At 45.3% G+C, this 19,374-nt stretch overlaps 1 protein-coding gene across 3 annotated transcripts in view; it reads right to left on the minus strand.

The window, feature by feature from the left end:
- TNC (tenascin C) overlaps positions 1-19,374 on the minus strand; it is a 76,497-nt gene that overhangs the window by 26,117 nt on the left and 31,006 nt on the right. For 2 of the 3 annotated variants that reach the window (XM_083875576.1, XM_083875575.1), the window contains exons 4-10: positions 19,067-19,330; positions 17,954-18,069; positions 17,717-17,873; positions 16,861-17,130; positions 15,346-15,531; positions 14,485-14,574; positions 12,936-13,199 (exon numbers count right to left, since the gene is read on the minus strand). In XM_083875576.1, the coding sequence (XP_083731702.1) occupies positions 12,936-13,199; positions 14,485-14,574; positions 15,346-15,531; positions 16,861-17,130; positions 17,717-17,873; positions 17,954-18,069; positions 19,067-19,330 (1,347 nt within the window). Of the gene's footprint in view, positions 1-2,275; positions 2,549-4,505; positions 4,776-12,935; positions 13,200-14,484; positions 14,575-15,345; positions 15,532-16,860; positions 17,131-17,716; positions 17,874-17,953; positions 18,070-19,066; positions 19,331-19,374 lie in introns of all 3 variants that reach the window. The other variant, XM_083875574.1, reaches the window with a different exon arrangement.

The raw sequence follows: 19,374 nt of genomic DNA on the forward strand, positions 1-19,374 counted from the left end.
CAAAGGGAGCAAGGCAAGTGGTGGGCTGACCACCAAGAAAAAGGGGAATTTGTTTTTTTGAGCCCTGATCTGTGCTGAGAACATAACAATCCTGGGCAGAGAAAATATCAGAACCAGCAGAAGGTGGCCAGACCACTCCATGCAGTTTGGGCTGGTCATTTCACATGCGGCACCAAACGCCCACCAGAGATGCAGATGCCTTAGAGACACTTGGGGAGGACAAAACTGACATGCAGGTGCGTCTCCAGGCTGAGAACAACACGAGAGGCCTCTCTCCCACCCCCAACAAAGCAAGTGGGTGGTGGGATGAACAACTTCATTCAAGATCAAGTGCAAAGATGCTGAGTGAAACACATCGACCATCTGGAGCAAGGCAATAATTATATATACACTGAACTTGCAGAGAGGTGTGTGTATATATAAGGAAACCATCACGGTTTCCTACTGGTTCTCTTAATGCTGGGGGCACTTTTTCAGCCTTTTCCACTGCTGTAGATCTTTTTCCAAGCCCTCTCAGTGCATTTCAGCTTCCCCTCATAGTGATTTCCCTGTAATTCCCCAAGGTAATGATGATGAGTTGGAGCCACGTTTTAGAGCAGTTCGGTGGACAGCAAGAGAAAGGAGAATAATAAAGCAAACCTGGAAGGTGAAACAGTGAAAATACCTGTGGTTGCCATGGCTGTCAAGGTCTGCCCACCTTGGCCATCAATTACCCCATGGAGCTGGAGTGTGTAATTAGTGGCAGCTTTGAGGTTGGTCACTACAGAGTGCCGGGAGTCCCCTGGCACTGTGAGCACCAGAGAGTCCAAGGGGAAGTCAGAGTTCCTGACTTCCAGAATAAAATGGTCAAAGGCCTTGTCCTGTGCCTCCCAGGTGAGTGACAGGCTGGCTGAGGTAGCGTTTGATACACTGAGTTTGCTAAGGAGAAGTTCCTCTACTACGGGAAGAAAAACAAACGGAAATGTATCACAGTTATTAAAAGCCAAAGCAATAAAATAAATTAATAGAGACGTTTGAATTTGCACGACCACAGGTCACAAGGGTCACCCAGCCTCGTGTTTCCCTGTGTTCCCCTTACCCCTGCCATCACCCTGACCCTGCCACCCATCATCAAATGAGCATATTCACAGTCTTCTGCTGCAAAAAAACCCTGATATTATATCATTGATAGCTGAGATTTGATATCCTGCTTTCACTGACCAAATTACTCCATTCCTGTCATAAATCACTAATGGCAGCTTTTCCTAGAGGGGCAAAACGTGGTGGAGGTGTTAAACGACCACAACATGAGCCATTATCTGCCTATAATAACAATGTCCTGTTTTTGTAGTCCAGTCCTCACTTCCCACTCTCATCCTGAACATTTGACTTCCCTGTCTTTTCTGGGGAAACTGTCAGCTGCAAAACCTTGAAATGTGCAACGTGCCAACAACTCAGTGCCTGCCTATTCTGTTCTCTGACATCAATTCAGATGGACTTTTCAATCTCTCACCCAACATAACCTGAATAATTGAAGCTGAATTCAAGCAGTGAATGTGCCTTGCAGAATTGTGCTGGCACAGACTTGAGACGTGCCTGACATCTTTTGGGAGAATCAGGGTAAATCTGTGCCTAGAAATCAGACTGGAAAATTGTCTAGAAAGGACACATAGGAAATATGTCAAATCTAGAAACTGTCTGAGAGAAACTGTGCTCTGTGCTGTGGGACAGATGCACACACAGGTTGAAAGGTGAACACAAGGAATCATCTCCTGCTGGGTTTTTGGCTAGTTCCCTTTCCCTGCAGGAGCAGCCTTGTGTTTGGGGCCTGAGCAGATGCAGATGCAAAAGGACTTTTTTTTTAATGCCTCTAGGGCATTTGGAAAAGACAGCTTCCAGTTTTAGGAGAAGCTAAAACCAAAGCTGTAGCTTTATCCAAAGGAAAATCTTGTGTTTTTGTTTACCCTTTCATACAGGCTGAAAGGTGAACAAAAGGAATCCTCCCCCGCTTCGTTCGTGGGATATTCTCTTTGCTTCTCATCTGCCCCAGAGGCTGCCCCAACCTTAATGTTTAGACTGACTGTGTGAATGAAATCCCAGCACGGTGTGACTGCCTGGCTTTGCTGGGTGGGATGGAGGCTCAACATGCACAGCTCCCAATGTCCCGGCTGGTCCTCCTCGGAAGGCGTAGAGGCAGAGGGTTGGGAAATGGGGCAGCTGAGGGCAGGGGAGGGGGCACAACCTGTAAGGAAGAGTTCAGAGAAGCAGAGTTAGCACTGAGGTAGGTTTGGTGTACCTGTGGTAGCTGCAGCACTGATGGCCTGTGTGCGGAACCCGCGAGAGATCCCGGAGAGGTAGACAATGAAATCAGTGCTGGGGGAAAGCCCTGAGATATGAGCAGTCCTTGAGTTGCCTGAGAGGTTGAACTCCATGGGCTCCAGCAACCTGTTAGAATCAATAATTTCAATGGTAAAGGCGTCGAAGTCCCCGTTGGAGGCTGTCCAGGAGAGGTTGAAGCTTTCGGGGGTAATGTCGGAAACCGTTAGCTCAGCAACGCCGGGCTGCTCTCCTGGGGAGGGAAACAACACCCGTCAGAAGGGCCCCCCCAACTCCTCCTGCTCTCAAAGGCTCCTCTCTGCCCTGCTGGCAGCACTCCCAGCTGGGGAAGAGGGTGTGAGTAAAAGCTTGCTACAAGCAGACAGGTACTAAGGGGAGGAAATCAAATGAAAGCGTCGCAAAATGTTAGATAAGGAAAAAAAGAAATTAAAATAACATTTAAAACTATGGCTAGTTTCCTTTCCCTGCAGGAGCAGCCATGTCTTTGAGGCCTGAGCATGAAAGCAGATGCAAAAGGACTTTTTTTTTTTAATGCCCCTGGGGTATTTGGAAAAGACAGCTTCCAGTTTTAGGAGAAGCTAAAACCAAAGCTGTTGCTTTATCCAAAGGAAAAATCTTGTGTTTTGTTTACTCTTCTACTTTCCCTTTCAGCTTAAGTCTATGAAAGCTGGCTTGTAATTTTGGAGCTGGAGCCAAAATGCAAAACAGGGAGAGATGCCTTGGGGGTTTCTTCCTCTCTGCAGACATCCCCGTAGAGCTACAGGAAAGTTCAGATTTTTCTAACAATTGGAAGCCCCGAGAAGGGAAGATTTTGAAAAGCTGGGTGCTGAGCTTGACCCAGAAAGGGAAGGGAAAACCTCAGCAGGGCATTTTCTGCTGTTTTAAATATGCACATTGCATGTATTTAGGCAGGACACCCGTGATGTGTTTCCTGCTCTGTCTCTTTGTGCAGCACATTGCTCTGCTCTCCACGGGCATCTGCTCCCAGCTCCTGGAGAGGACTCTCAAAGCTCAGCACTTCCACAGGGACACGGCACAGACACATTCCTGCCCAAGCCAGGCTGCTTAAAGCACTACAGAAACGAGCCAGCTCTGCTGCCACTTCATGCTTTAATTCTGGTTAGTTCTCACAGGTGCTCTCACCCCTTTCTGTGCTGGGGGAAGCTGGCAGGAGCCAGCTCTGGCTGAATCACAGGGACAGGAGGTTGCAAAGGGCTGTAGGGGAGCCCAGAGGCAGCAGAAATTGTCTACGAGGCATTATCTGGAGGAAAGGCCACTGGTGCACTTTAGTGCCCATTAATTCACACTGTTCATTACAGTTATCGTAACACCTGGAGGATCAGAGAGCCACACAGCAGATGTGTAAATACACATTTATCTCTCATGGTCAAAGCCTGTGACAAGCTCTTATTTCAAACTGTTCATATGATCAGCCAGAAAATTATTTTGGAGCCCTTGATGAGTTTCGTGCAAGCTCCTGATAGCACAGAGCTCACCTGCCTTTCTTCAGGGCAGTTTTATGGGTTAGTTCTGCTGAATTTGATCTTTTGCATTATATCTTTTTTAGATCAATCAGACTGGTTCATGGTCTTGGATGGCTTAATGTATTTTATTAGACTTATTAGGAATTAATTTGTGTCCTTTCCTATATAGAAGGTGTTTGTCCTTGCCCTGAGTCAGGTACACACAACTTCACCATGCTGAGTTGTTCAGCACCCCCACGCTGAGCCTGAATTCACACAGAAGCTACTGCAGAATTTCAGAGGCAGCTTCTGAAGGGTAAAAAACTGACCACACTCTCAGGCTTTGATTATCTGGGCTAATTAGAGGCAAGATTTTGATAATTTTCCCAGGCAACCTGGCCTTTCCCAAGCAGATACAACATCCAGCTGGGTTTTGCTGTTAGTGTCAGCCAGGTAAGTGAGGAAAGGGAACAAAAATAAAGTTATTCTGAGGCAGGGGGTGGGGTAAAGCAGGGAGGGAAGGGCTGCACCAGGGCACTGAAGCTCTGGAAAGCTCTGAGCACGAGGCATTTCCATGGCAGGGATGTTCAGCCATGGCAGGGATGTTCAGCCATGGCAGGGATGTTCAGTCAAGCTTTCAGGAGCTCAGCAGGATTCCTCCAGCACTCCCAAGAGCCGCAGCTCACATCCCTGTCAGAGAGAACGTGGGGGCTGCAGGACAGGTACCTGTGGTGGTCTCAAGAGAAAGGGGGGTGCTCCTGTAGCCCCGAGTGACCCCCTGAAGGGTGATGGTGTAAGGGGTGCTGGCCTTGAGGCCGGTGACATTCACAGAGCTCAGTGTTCCCGGCACTGTGACGTTGCGGGTCTCTTCGGGGCTGCCCGACTCCTGCACCTGAATGACAAAGTGCTCATAGGCCCCGTCTGCTGCTGTCCAGGTGAGCTGGAAACCATCCGAGCCAGCCTTGGATACTGACAGCTCTCCCAGCTCAGGTTCCTCTGCGTAAGGACAGAGAGTCAGTCTGTTACTTGGGTTGCAGAGTGGTGCTGATGTCGGATTATTTAATGGGGTTCTGTGTTAATGAATTTCACGTCTAATCAGGGCCGCAGAGAATCCTCCCCTCCACATATTTGCATCTCATCAGCTGCCTCAGATAACCTCAATTAAATCACTTTGGAGACATGGCAAAACAGAACAGGGAGAGAAGGACTGTAATAATTACTAAATATTCAGAGGCTGCTCACAGAAAGCAGCTCATTGGGAATCTTACAGCTGTGAGTGTTTTGTAACATTAATTACAACTCCCAATAGCATAAATAGGTATTACTATAACAATTATACTCAGTGTTTGCCATTCTGAAGTAACTGTGTTGTAAGGATAGCAAAGGGTTTAGAGTAGTCAGGATTCACATATTTAAGATTTTAATTGCATCCACTTGAAGGATGCTGCTTATGCTTCCAAACTATTTCCAATATAAAACAATAAAGAAGAGGAAAATGCCTCCATGTCTTTAATAGAATTGTCATTTTTAGGACATTATTCTACCCACAAAACCTTCCTGTGGGTGGAGACAGGACTTTCAGAGTCACTGATATTAATCTAAAATCAAAATGTTCATTCACAGAAATGAACATTCTGACAAACTCCCCACAGGGGGAGTTGGGAGCCATCAGAGGTAACTCTGATGCTGTTAAATCTCAAAGTCGAGGTCGTGTGCTGGGCAAGAATGGAAAGTTCTTTGTTACACAGGAGATACAACTGATTCCATAACATTAGCAGTCAGATGGGAAAATGAGAGAGCACTGCCTGATTTTTCCACCTGGAAACTCCAGTGTGCCCTCTCACTGACCTGTGTGGCCTCTGATGGTTTTCTAGCACCCTTCTGATTTATTTGAATTGCTGACACATAAGTGCCACAGTAAGAACAGAGTGTCTCTGAATAATCCCATCCTGCATGACTGAGAATTCGTGAGAGAGGCTGCACGAAGGGAAATGGATCTGATTTGTCAATTGTGAACTTCAGCTTCATGCATACTGTAATACAGAAGTGAAGGGGGGCCTGGAATAAATGAAATTTAGGCTCAGCAGCATCCCTCACAGAAAGTTTCTCCCTGTAAAACCAGAGTGATTATTGCATGGCTGCTCAAAGCCTTGGGCAGGCAGCTGGGGATGGATTTTCAGAGCTTGAGCACTCATAGATCATAATGATCTTCAGGAAAATCCATTAACAAATCAGTAAATTGCTGCTATTCAGGAACACAAGTTCTGCTGAGCTTTCACCATCCTGTTGGAAGGAAAGAGATTGTTTATGACATGAGATGATGTTCAACAGCAATAAAAGAAATGCATTAATTCAGAGCTGTCTTCCCTTATCAGGAACTGAAAAGAGATTCACTGAGGTAAAATATGAATTCTGTCAAAATAAGATTGTTATCTGGAAAAGAGAAAGCAGGACAGAAAGGGAACTGGTTGTATCAGAGATCACAATCTGTTGGTGGCAACAGAAACAAATAAAACAAATACATTTCCTTAAAATGAAAGCGAAACTAAATTTACAATAATAGTAAATCGTTTAAATAGAAGCTTGGTTATAATAAGTAATACAGAAACCATAAGAAGTTAAAAGCAATTCCGATTTCTCTGAAAATGCTCAGTTTCATTCTCCTCCAATATGCAGAGCCCCTTTTCCTGCTGTTCGTTCCTCGTGCACGTCACAGATAGAAAAGCAAACAACCCTCTCGTGCTCTGCAGGGGCCAAGGGACTCTCCCATGGAATTGTCCACCAGACAGGATTGTGGGGGACCCCCAAAATCCTCAGCCACCCACATCCAACACAGGTGACAAAGCCATCACAGTGCCATGCTAAAGATCAAGGACAGGGTGAAACCACTGGGAATAATGTTAATGGGCAATGTTAAGGTCACAAAGAGCCCCAGTGGCCTCTGAGCTGGGCAGGTGAGGGGACACTGAGAGCAGAGCAAGAGGCTCAGGGCTGGGGATGTTAAAGAGCTGGGAGGATCAAATGGTATTTCACTGATTGATGCTCCAGGTGTGGTGGGCAGAAGTGTTAAACAGAGGTAAAATAAAATTAAATTAAATTAAAGTTAAATTAAATTAGTGCTAAACAGAGGTAAACTGCGAGTTAAAGTTTCCTGATAAAAACCCCAAAACACCAGCTAACCCCTGCTCCAACACTCTCCCTGTGCTGTGCATTGGGGGCTCTGAAAACAAAGCAAACTGAGGAGTTCTCCTGGTGCTGGAGGCTGAACCCAGGCCTGGAGCAGAGGTACCACCAGCACACACACCCTGGTGCTCACAGAGCCGCCCTGAGCAGCAGATCCAGAGTGGACACCAGCAAACAGAGAGGAGCTGGAACACCTCCAGCAGGGAGCTGGCACCTCCTCAGCTGATGGAAATCATTTCTCTTTGATTACCAACAAAGAACTTTGCTCACTGGAGCCCTAAGCATCCAAACATGCCTTTTGTCTTTCCTACACCCATCAGTGAATGCTCCAATAAAAACCCTGAGGGGAGTTCATGCCAAAAATCACAAACATGCCCAAACTCAGGCTGGGAAATCACAGCAGAAACATACTAAGGCTTCTCAAATCCCACCAAAAACGGGCTTGGAGGAATTATCCATTGTGATACATGCAGAATAAAGTGGAGGGGACAGAAAAGGATAGAAAGAACTTAACAAATATTTCTTGTAGGAGGTCCCAAGAATAGGAAGGGGAAAGCCCTGCCTTTCAACATGCCAAATGATCTGTGCATATATCCTGTAGAACAGTCAGATTCTGGAAATCTGAGAGCAGTGGAGATCACAGGTAACATGTTTCCGATCCCAGCTGAAAGGCCCCAGGCAGGGGATTTCTCTGACATGCAGAATTATCTCCTCATTAGTGGGAACCCACATCATTTCACACCTCAGTGACTTCCTTGCTTTCATGCTCCACTTGCATTCAATTAAGAGAGAGCAAGTCATGGAGCACCATCCATCAGCTCAGCACAAATATGTGCTCAGGATTCATTACATGTCCCCACAATCACACATCCATCACAAAGAAATACATTTTCAGGGGAGCAAAATTCAATTAGAAATGTTTTCAAAGAGATGGAGAAATGTAATCTTGTAAATACACTCTCAGGTTGAGTGCAGGTGTGAAAACATTGTTTTCTGCTCACCTCCAGGAGGGAGAGAAGCCTATAAGGCAAAGAGTGATTTATATTTATATTATATATATATATATATATATATATATATATATATATATTTATATATTTATATATAATATAGTATTTCTATTTATATTTACATATGTCATTGATATACTTGATTTAGCTTTAGCCTTTAAACCAGCCCAGCCATGACCTGAACAAGCCCTGTCTCTGCTGCAGCCTGGACATAACCATGTTTCCATCACACCAGCACCACTGTCATCATCCCCTCTTCCCCAGTAAACCACTGTCAGAATTGTTCTGTGACTGCTCCAGGGCTGCTGAGCTCCTGGAACAAAGCAGGAAAGTTTGGAACCCTCCTGCAACTCCCAGGTGCTTGTGCATCAAGCAGGACTTTCCTGCTCTGGGAACAGGTGAGAAATGATGGCAGGGAGAGCACTGGCACTTGTTTGGTCTAAAAGCTGTCCAGTTAACAGGAACAGGGGTGGTTGGGCTTTACTGGGAGGGTTCCTGCTGAGGACAAGAGTGGGCAGCCCAGTGGGGAGGAGAGCAGCAGAGTGTCCCACAGGGACAGCCTGGATGGTCCCCTGGGAAACTCAACCCTGAATGGAAACTGAGGAGAAAACCCTGCCATGAACCCTGTACTGGAAACTGAAGATAAAACGTTCAAAAATACAAGAGGCAAAATAAAATTAGGGTGTCTTTACACTCCTGATGTACTGAGGGTGTGTGAGAGAACCCTGTGTAAGATGAGTCAAAACTGGCTTCCCATTTTCCCTCATTTTCCCTCATTGTCCCCTCATTTTCTCTCATTGTCCCTCATTTTCCCTCATTTTCCCTCATTTTACCTGACCACCCCACACTTCTCCAAAATCCCTGCCAGTTCTGGCACAGCCACACAAGGATTTGGTTACTCCAATCTGGATGGAAAATGCAGCAGCAGTTCAAGCATATTATAAAAAACCTGAGGGGCCAACCACCTGTGTGAGATCTGGATCCAGAAATTTGCTGGATTCACAAGTGGATTTATTTTGTTGTGCCAACTTTGGCAGCTGCATGGAGGTTGCCATGTTCAGGTTGGCCCATGGAACACAGGGAATGTAATTCTGAATATTTCCTTGGACTTAATGACTCCACAAATGAATTTGTGGGTGAGAAGGAGTGGTTTCCCTCTACCATAGATATTAACACAGATATATCCCACCTTATATTTGTGTGTATCAGGGGAATGTGTGGCTTTGTGTACAAACAAAGAGGAGATAGAAAATTAAAAATTATTTGAATACATGGGAAATACTCTGATACCACAGACAGTATCAGTGTTCTTTGTTTAGCAGACAGAGTGCTGTAACACATAATGGAAAATCTGGAAAACAAACTGCAGACTAACAAGAGCAGTGGAGCTCAAACCCTTGATTTAACAACGAGGGGAATGGATGGGCAGGAAAAACAGAGAGCTCTGGGAGCTTTAGGTGGGTGGGTGACAGCCAGAGAATGATTCACAGTGGTGAGATGAATGAACAGAGATGAAAGCTGTGCGAAAGGGAAACTGGATGGATAACAAACATACACTCCTTCCCAGGCTGGAGTACTTCTTACTGTCAGCTTAGGAAATAGCTCAATATCTCTTGATAAAATCTCCATGTCTGTGGTGTGCTGTTGGCCTTTTGAGGAATTCCACTGGAATGTTTCTCTGGTGATTTTACTAAAAAGGATGTTCGTGTGCTGCCAGGACATTTCCCCAACCTCCTGGGATAGAACAAGCAGAATCCTGTGTTACTTCTCACTTCTGAATTTGGGATTTTATGTAATTCCCCAAGGGGGGCTCTCAGCCAATCATTCCCAATCTTTCATGTGAGACACAATGACCCAGCAAGGTTTATTTTTTAGTCCCCTTTGGCTAAACCTAAATCAGCAGGTTAAGCTGGGCTTGCAGTGCCTGTGCACCTCTGAATTTCATGAAGAAAACTCTGCAGCACATCACAAGCCAGAAATACTGGAGCAGCTACCACTAAAAATCCTCATCCTGAACTCAAGCGCTCTCCAAAGAGGATTCAGTTGAACAAATGGACAACCTTCCCTGGCAAATTTAGTTTTCCAGTGGTCAGCCCTGCACTTTCCCATGGAGCTGCCTCACCTAATCATTCTTGCTGATGTTTCTTTGAGTTTGTATAAAATTGGTGGCGCAATCCAAGCCAGGAGAGGAAGAGGGGCTGACGCACAACATGGACAAGGGCCTTTGGTAAACAGCATAAATCTTCTGAAAAACATTCAGCAGAATGGAAAAGTCACTTCTGCAAGCCATGCTCTGCTGTACAAACTCACTTCCAGAGGCAAGGCAGTATCACATCCACGATTCATCAACAGTTGCTGCCCAATCTGGGTCCTTCAGCAGAGGAATTTGGGTTTGGCTCTTGGTTTCTCTAATGCTCCCTCATTTATCTCCCCAGGCCTCTCATGGCTGATGCATTGCTATCCATCCTGCTCCAGGCCCCACATTGTGCTCTGCAGGCAGGATTCCAGGAGCAGAGCAGGGGAGAACAAAGCTGCAGTCTGAGTGCTGGGCTGCCCAGAGCTGGGCTACGTGCTCACCCTGCAGATGAGCTGCTGATCTGAGGGGACACGCTCAAGGCAAGGCCCCTCCAAGGAGTAAAAAAGCTCATTTTCTTTAATTTCTGAGTCAAATCCTCATGCAAAGCCAGGTGGGACCCTCGTGATACCTCCACTAATAGCAGAATGGAATTTCCTGTTGTAGCCACAGCTCCCAGGGGAGCAGAGTGAGCAGAGTGCTGCTCTCCAGCCAATCCACACACCTTGATTTTATAGGGAGTGTTGGTTTGGAGGCTGCCAGTCCCAGCTCCCAGGGGTTCTCTGCTGTGACACTGCCATGTACTCCATCCCAAAACTGCTGCAGGCTCCTGTATTCACACACCACAAGACCCTAAAGCTGTGTGGTCTGTTCCCCTCAGGACCACAAGGTCCCTCACGGAAATCTCCTGCATTCCTGAAGCCCCTGGAGCAAAAATACCCATTTCAGGGAGCTCCTGTGGGTCAGGACTCAATGCTTGCATTGGGGTTACACTACATGGAGCTACAAGAGACAAACAAGCAAATGAAAATGTGAAATATTCAGTCTTGCCTTTTCAGCAAAATTTAGCCAACTACACTCTGTAATCTTTGCAGGATGAGTGCAGGATGAGAGGATCAGCTAAAAAGGACTTTTCACGGGGAGAAAATGCAGCTCAAGTGACAGAGACAGAAGCAGCAGTGGCTTCCATCCTGTACTGGGATGTGTCCTTTGCTAGAGGTTCATGAGCTCTGAATGTTTCAGCTTGCCTCCACCAGAGAGGGCAAAACAAGATTGTTTGGCTTTATCCAGAGCACTTGGGACCTCCCAAGAGCTGGAACATGGATAAAGAGGAGTGTCTTGAGCATAGATGGAAAAGCAAACTGAAGAGAGACCACTTGTCCTGTACTGCCCAGGATTCCAGAGAATTTCTGCTGCCTGTGCTCTGTGTTTGGATTTGTCCATTCCTACGCAGGACAAAGGTCACAGAGCCAGGTTATGTCAACTGCTGCTCCCAGGAGCCCACTGCAGAGCCCTCTTTGTTTACTGGTGCTCTGAGTAAAGACATAAAACAAATACAGCAGCCAGATTAAGGTAGATCTAAAGAAAAAAAAAAAAAATAAAAGGCAAACCAGGAAAAAGAATTCACCTTGTGAAGCTTTGGGAGCTGGTGCTGCAAAGACCAGGCTGTGAGATTCCACAGCACACTGTTTCTGCCTCTTCACCATCTCTGCAGGCTTCCTTGAAACCTCTCAGTCTTCCAACTGAGAGGAGAACTTTTCCAAGAGAAAGTTGGGAAATTGAAGCCTGCTCACTCCTGCCACACAAACCTGCAGCTTCCTTTTTTCTGTCTGTGCCCCAAGGCTTCCCAAATTCTCCCTGCACTGAACACAGGCCTGACTTAGGCATCAAACAACTCATTCAGGGCTGATGGTTTCCAGACCATGTAACTCTCTGATGGATTGCTGTCTCTGTAAAGCATCCAGAGGTTGTGCTGGTGTGGGCACTGCCAGGGGATATGAACTCAGCTTTGATCATTTAAGCTGTGTAGTTATTAATTTGTAAAATCCACAATGTCTGGCGTGTGCTCACCTCACAGATGGTCTTTGGGGAGAAAAGGATAAACACTTGTATCTGCTAAAGACAATAACTATCCCAGCTGATTCTGATATCACCATCTCTGCTTGCTTAGAGCAGTTAAAGCTTTTCCTTACAGAATTTAGCCCAAGAAAACTAAAAATTCAGGACTTATTTGTGTTCGATACTGAGAAATAATTCTCTGTACAACAAACTTTGGCTCAAAATGTTTCAGAGAGGATAAAAACCTTGTTCAATAAGTCACTGATAGTGGTCAGAGGGAGTGGTTTGCACAAATGGAGATGGCAGAAACAGACAAATGTAAGTCACAGAACCCAGTGGAAATGGTGGCTGGAACCAGATGGGGCAGGAGCCTTTCCCACTTTTGGATGAGAAAACTGAAACTGGGCAACATCAGAGCCCCACTGGCCCTGCTGAGAGATGATGGCTTGCTGTGAAGAGAATTCATTAGGCAGGAACAAACAATGTTAAACACATTCTGGTTGCTCCTCCTCTTAGCTTTTTGCCTGTAGAAAGCAAAACATGTTAGAAGTACATGATGTACAAAACCACCCAGCCTGGCCTAAACCAAGGAATGAGTTCTACATCCATGCAGGACCATGGGATGAGTTCTTTGTGAGGCCTCTCAAAGGATGAGCAAGAAATCATGGGGAACATGGAGGTGAACACAGCAGGGAGGGAAATACAGAGCTATCCTTCCCTCTCTCGTGCTGGCAGAGCTCTGCAGGAGGTTCCCCAGGTACGGATCAGAAAATCAGGTGAAGCCATCCCTGGGTTACTCCTCGCCCAGCGACCACAAGAGCCGTCACTCACCCGTGGAACCCTTGACAGTGGTAGGTTTGCTCTTGTGCCTGCCCTTCTCTGCCTGCAGGCTGATGGTGTACTCGGTGCCTGGGTCCAGCCCCCGCAGCAGGAAGGAGGTGCTGTCCACAGGGATCTCCACCTCGCCCCTCTTGCCCCCGGGGCCGGTGTACACCAGGCGGTAGCGGTCGAACTTGGCCACCGGCCGCCTCCAGCGCAGGGACAGCGTGGTCTCCGTGGGCTCGCTCACTTCCAGCTCCTTGGGGTTGTCAAGATCTACAGGGGGAGACGAAAGTAAAGTTGAGGTGTCTCTGAGCTGCCGTGAGATGGTTTTTTCAGGCACCTCTAGAGTGTTGCAATAGGACATGAAATAAAGATGTTTGATTCCAGTCAGGGGGCAGCAGAAATCAGAAGGTTTATTTACAATCCATTCAGCCCTTTTATAACACGCTGTGCTAAAGGCACGTTATTGGTCCATAGGGCTGACACCTCTCCATTGGCTCAGGAACAGAAATAGCAAACAACACCTGTTGTGATGGGAAAGGAATGTTGGTTACACAGGGTTGTTTTGGGAAAAAAGAAAACTGTTGAAAAGTTCCCTTGAGAAGAGCTCAGCAATTCTCAGGCTCAGAAAATATTGGGATCACACTAGAGGAACATTGTGGGAACTGACAGTGGTCAGAACACGGATTCTCACTCTCCAGGCAGTGCCTTGAAGCCAACGGGAAAGCCAAGTACAGAACTGTCTCAGTCTGGGCTGGGAAATCATAAGGAGGAACCCAAAACAACATTGCAGATATCCTCCTCCTCCTGACACCTGGTGTTTTTCCAACTTTTTTACTGGTGGAGATGTTTACAAAAAGTTGGTGCCCTAAAGGACCAATCCTATCCATTGTACCGAAACACTGTATAAAAGAATCTGTCTTTCAATAAACTTTGCTATAAACCCTCTGAAGAAATCAGAGTTCTATGTGTTGTTACATGAGCCATCCTGAATTGTAATGACAGAACATCTCCACTGGTGGCCTGGCTCAGGGTGTGCCCACCTTTGGGACCTTTTGAAATGGGTAGAGGAGGGTGATGTTCTTCTTTACAGACAAAACCAGAACAAATTTCCCCCACTTACACTCGAGAGGAAGAAATGAAGCCTTCAGATCATTCACCTGGGAAAAGGGGGAATCATGTGAAAAGTTCTGGGTTGGAAGGTCAGACAGGAGTACTGCAACCACTCTTGGTCACATCAACATTTTGGCCACTGCCATTCCTGCCAGAAACCCTGACAGACAGAGGATGGCCACAGTGATCAGTATAAGCATGATTATCATTAAAGAGTTCACCTGGAGATGAAACTCCCACAACATTAAGAGGAACAGGAAAAAGAAGTCAGATTCAGAGGTCATGACCTTTGTGGGGAATTTTTTTCATTTCCTTGAGGGGAAATGTAGCAAAATCAAACCAAGAACTTTCTAAAATATCTCTTCCAGCATCTCTTAGAGATGGAAGAGTGGCTCAAGCTGAGTTTCTGCCTCCTCTAGAGCTCAGATGGGGTCGGGACACTCACCAGTGCCAGCATTGATGGTAGCAGGAGCACTTTCCCTGTCGTTCCTCACTGCTGTCACTCCAATGCCATATTCAGTTCCAGGCCTCAAACCTATGAGATGAGGAGAAGAAATATGAGTTCCTGTCCATGGAATATGCCTGCAGGCATTTGTTGGAATAAGAAAGGCTGAATGGATGTGAAGTAAGAGATCTGCTTTTCTCTATGCAGAGAATTGAGGTGTCTGTTGACCCTCCAGCTGACAAACGGCAGACTGGCATAAGTGAATCCCTCCCCAGCACATGAAAATACCTTTTCAGCTCAGGATGTGAAGCAACTCACACAAAGCTGCTTAGGATTAGGGGAACTGACTCGTTGGATTCAGGGATGCACATGGAAGTGAAATGGTTACACACCTTCTGCTGGCTGCTTATCCACCTGCAGGTGTGTAAATCCATTTCACATGGCTTTTAATTCACTTTGGTCTACTCAAAATGATACAATCATGGAATAGTTTGAGTTGGAAGGGACATTAAAATTCATTCCATTCCACATCTGCCATGGGGAGGGACACCTTCCACTGTCCCAGGGTGATCCAAATCCTGTCCAGCCTGGCCTTGGGCACTGCCAGGGATCCAGGGGCAGCCACAGCTGCTCTGGGCACCCTGTGCCAGGGCCTGCCCACCTTCACAGGGAACAATTCCTTCCTAACATCTAATTTCAAATTTATAATTTCTTATCCCAAAAAGATTGCTTGAGATCGCTCAAGGTTTGTTTGTCCCTCTAATGTCCAGTGACCACAAGGACATTTTTTTTTCTCCATGTCCTGTGCCCTGGGGTGACAAAACCAGCATGACATTAGTGACAATCTCTCCATTCCCCTACCTGTGAGGGTAGCTCTGGTTGTGGCCTGGCTGCCCTTGGGCACTGTGATCTCCACGTGGTCCCCTCCAGAGATGGGGGCAAACTTGATTCTGTAATTATCGACATTGGCGTGGCTGTTCTTCCACTCCAGGGTGATGCTGTTGTCAGTCTGGGACACCCGTTTCAGGTTCCTTGGAGCATCCAGGTCTGGAATCAACCAAGCAGTAAATAAATAATTAGGAATATTTCTCTTCTGACAGCAGTCTCTTGTGACAGCGCTTTTCAGAGGGTGAAATGACCCGTAAAGTTTCCTCTCACATGATCCTGTTATGTCTTAACTGTAAAAACCAGAGTTCTTCCAGCATGAAATGCAGAGTGCTCCAGCTTCAGTTCAAGATATTTAACTTCTGCCTCCTGAGACAAAAAGAACATTTTCACTTGTAATAATTAGCTTTTATTACAAAAACAGGTTTGTGGAAAAACATATTTGGATGAAAATACTGCTTTCCTTTAGAAATACCTCAGCTTTCAAAAGGAAAAAAAGAAAAAGAACTGGGGTCATGTCTAGAATTTTTGTTCAGTAACATCTTGCATTCATGGCTGGAAGGAACTCTAAGGCTCAAAAATAAGGTGAATATTATAGAGAAATTCAACGAGCTTTCGGTTTTCACACCTACAGTGGCCTCAAATCCTGCGCCAAAATAAGAACTGTATTTTAGGATGAAAAGGGATGTAATTCACAGCTCTCTTAATGCATCAAACCTTGATAACCTGCTAAAGGACCCACACTTTCCAAAAACATACCCAGAATCACTGAAGGGCACAGTAAATTTATAAAAGAATGGCAGGAAATATTTGCAGAACTGAAGAAGAAAAAAAACAGTTCTCTGCTTCTAAATTAATTAGGCAAAGAGAAATAAGATGGAGCTATGGAAGATATTTAGCTCATCTGACACACAAATGATCCAGAGGAATTTGCTTTTTGAATAGGGATTTAGGGTAAGAGACAAAATAACCTAATTCCCAAATTTAAAATACATTTAAGATTCTTGTGGGGGGTGTCTAAATATTTTGATGAGCCAACAAGGCGTAAAATGCACAGGAAATTGTTCTCTACTTTCATGTACCTCTAAAATTGTGCTGATTTTGTGTTGATCAGTAACTGCCAACTCCAGCAACAAGACACAAACAGCACAGGAGGATGGGAGGTCCCTGTGGCACATTCCTGACACTGTTTTACACCACAATGACACAGACTCTGAGATTCAGAAGAAAAATTATTCCTCTACTTTTGGGTTGTGTCTCCCTTTTATACTGCTTTACACAGACCAATTTGATTGGTGGAACAAAGACAAACCTCTTCACTCACATTGGTCAGACCAGAGGGACATCAAGAAGTCCCTTCTAGGAAAAGGAATGAATAACAAAGTTACAGTTAAAAAAACATTTCTCCTGTTTACAGAAAATTCCCTGGGAAAAGAATTTCAGAAAACCAAAACACCTCAGGCACAAAACCAGGGCTACACCTTCCCTCACCTGTGACAAAGACTTCCTTCACAGGGTCACTTTCCATGTCCCCTCGGCGCGAGACGAGCGTCACCTCGTACTCTGTGTGTGGCCTCAGGTTGCCAATGGAATATTGGTTCTCATCTTCAGAGAGGCCAATGCTGGTCCTGTCCTCTGGAGTGTCCTTGGGGCCATAAATGAGCTCCACACTTTCAACTTCAGCCAAGGGTTTGGACCACGTGATGAGAGCTGTGGTGTCGGTGACGTCCTTGGCCTCCACCTGGCTGGGGGCATCGAGCTCTGTTACCAGGCAAAAGAGAGGGGAAAAGGGGCTCTTTAAAGAAATCTTGCCATGAAAAACACCCATATTCCCTTACGCCTTTAATTGGTGATCCAGAACAGATTTAAAATTAACATTATCATTTATGCCCTTCCTTTGGTTCCTATAGTTTTAGACTCCAAATGGAATTGATCAGAAGCAAATTCATCAAAACTCCTTCAAATCAGAAACTTCCAAAAGAAAGACAAGCAGGAATCCTGAGAGCTTCCCCACCTTCACACACCCTTCACGCAAATATCACCAGGATGAAACAAATTCTAGTGAAAAATTCTAGTTCCTGCTGATGTACGTCTTGAAAAAAGGAATAAGAGTACATACTGCCTGCTACCTTCTGGCTGGACATAAATTTCCTTTCTTCTTCAAACAGTTAATGTGGAGAAGAATTATATTTTTCCTCATGTATTCATTAGCAACTCCACTATTTCCTTTCCCCCTCTCTATTAACTCCCAGTGTAGAACTTGACTTTCTCTTGTTTAAAAACCCCCAAACAGCAGATGTTTTGTTGGTGGCCAACTAAAACCAGACCAAACACAGCTTGTGCTTACTTGTGGTGATGACTTTGGACAGTCCTGGTCCTCTGGTGTTGTTCTTCACTATATGGATGGACACATTGTACTGTTGCCCAGGTGCCAAACCTGGCTGCATGTAGGATGTCTCTGGCCTTTTCAAGCTGCTGGTTATGTCACCATTATCAACCTTTTTCTGGAACACACGGGACAATCAGTGAGTACAAACAAAGAAATCCAGGATTTTTCACTCTATATGTGGAACTGCCTCCTCACCATATTATGGAAGACCAGCTCCCAGCCATCAAAAGAAAAGTTCACAGGGTCCCACTCCACCTGGACGGATGTTTCCTGGACAGATTTGAATCTCAGACCTTCTGGAGCAGGCAGATCTGTGGCAGAAGAAAGGGATATTCCCACATGAGCTGTAAATTCCTATAAATAGGGCACTGGGGTGGGACATCTTTCCACCTCTAGAAATATCTGCAAGGTCAGGATATGCAGCTGAGGTGGTTGAACTCTCCTCAGATCCAGTTATTGTGGCTTTGGAGAGACTTTTCTGAGCTGGTTTAGATGTCACTTTGGAATAAAATGAATTTTACTTGAAAAATCTTTTTTGTGCCCTCTTGGAAGAAGCCTGGTGTTGACTTTGGAAGTCAGGAGAGCTGAATCCTGCCCCAGCTCTCCAGAAATGAGCTCAGTGACAGAAGTCAAAGAGCATCTTTTGATATTGGGATGTTCAGATATGGCAATGATGTGCACAAAACAAAAAGGAAGACGAACAACAGAGAGACAGACAGGCAGATAAAAGGTAAGACATAGTAAAACAGCAAAGATGCAAAAGAAATATATCCTCAATTTTAGCCAAAATGGTTTGAATTCAAGTGATTTCATATTGCTCTTTTAGGTGCTGCTACATTTTTTGCTTTTTTCTCAGAAAGAATTACCAGAATTTTTAAAATTAACATTATAATAGAGAAATGCACATTATAAGAAAAAAATATGCACTTTAATAAAGAAGTTAAAGTTCTTAATTCACAAAGACCCCATACTGGGAGACATTGAGAGTAGAAGAACTTGTGAACTGTGCTTTTAACACAGTCCCTTGTGCTGGAAAAAAGTAGAAAAAGGAAGTGCAGAAGTCCGTTTTTTCCAGGCCAACATTTGAATTGAAAGTAGAAAACACAAAAGAAATAATATCCCAAAAAAAGAAATGTAAATCAATACGTCTGAACTGAAAATAGAAAATTTAGAATAAATATCCCCATAAAAGGGACGCAAGTCAACACATACAATGTAAAAACAGAAAATACAAAATAAGCACCACCCCAAAAAAGGGATCCAAACAGAGCAGACAAAAGGATGAACACAGGAAATTATTAAACTCACATGTAGCCACCCTGGCGCTGACTGGAATACTCTTCTTGTTTTTGAGGATTGCAAAGACACGGATGAAATACTCCACGCCCGGCTCCAGCTCATGGATGGTGGCGGCTGTGTGGTTTCCAGGCACGGTGAAATTCATGTCCAAGCCCCCACTGCTGGTGGGGACGTAGGTGACCAGGTACTGGTTGACGAGGTTCTCGTGTTTCCACTCCAGATTGACAGTTTTATCCGTCACGTTGGTCACAGTCAGCTCAGTTGGAGGAGACACTGGGAATAGGGTGGAAAAAAAAAAAAAGCCAAACCCAAGTTAT

The sequence above is a fragment of the Zosterops lateralis genome, assembly GCF_965231275.1.
Source record: "Zosterops lateralis genome assembly, chromosome: 20".
Classification (NCBI taxonomy): Eukaryota; Metazoa; Chordata; class Aves; order Passeriformes; family Zosteropidae; genus Zosterops; species Zosterops lateralis.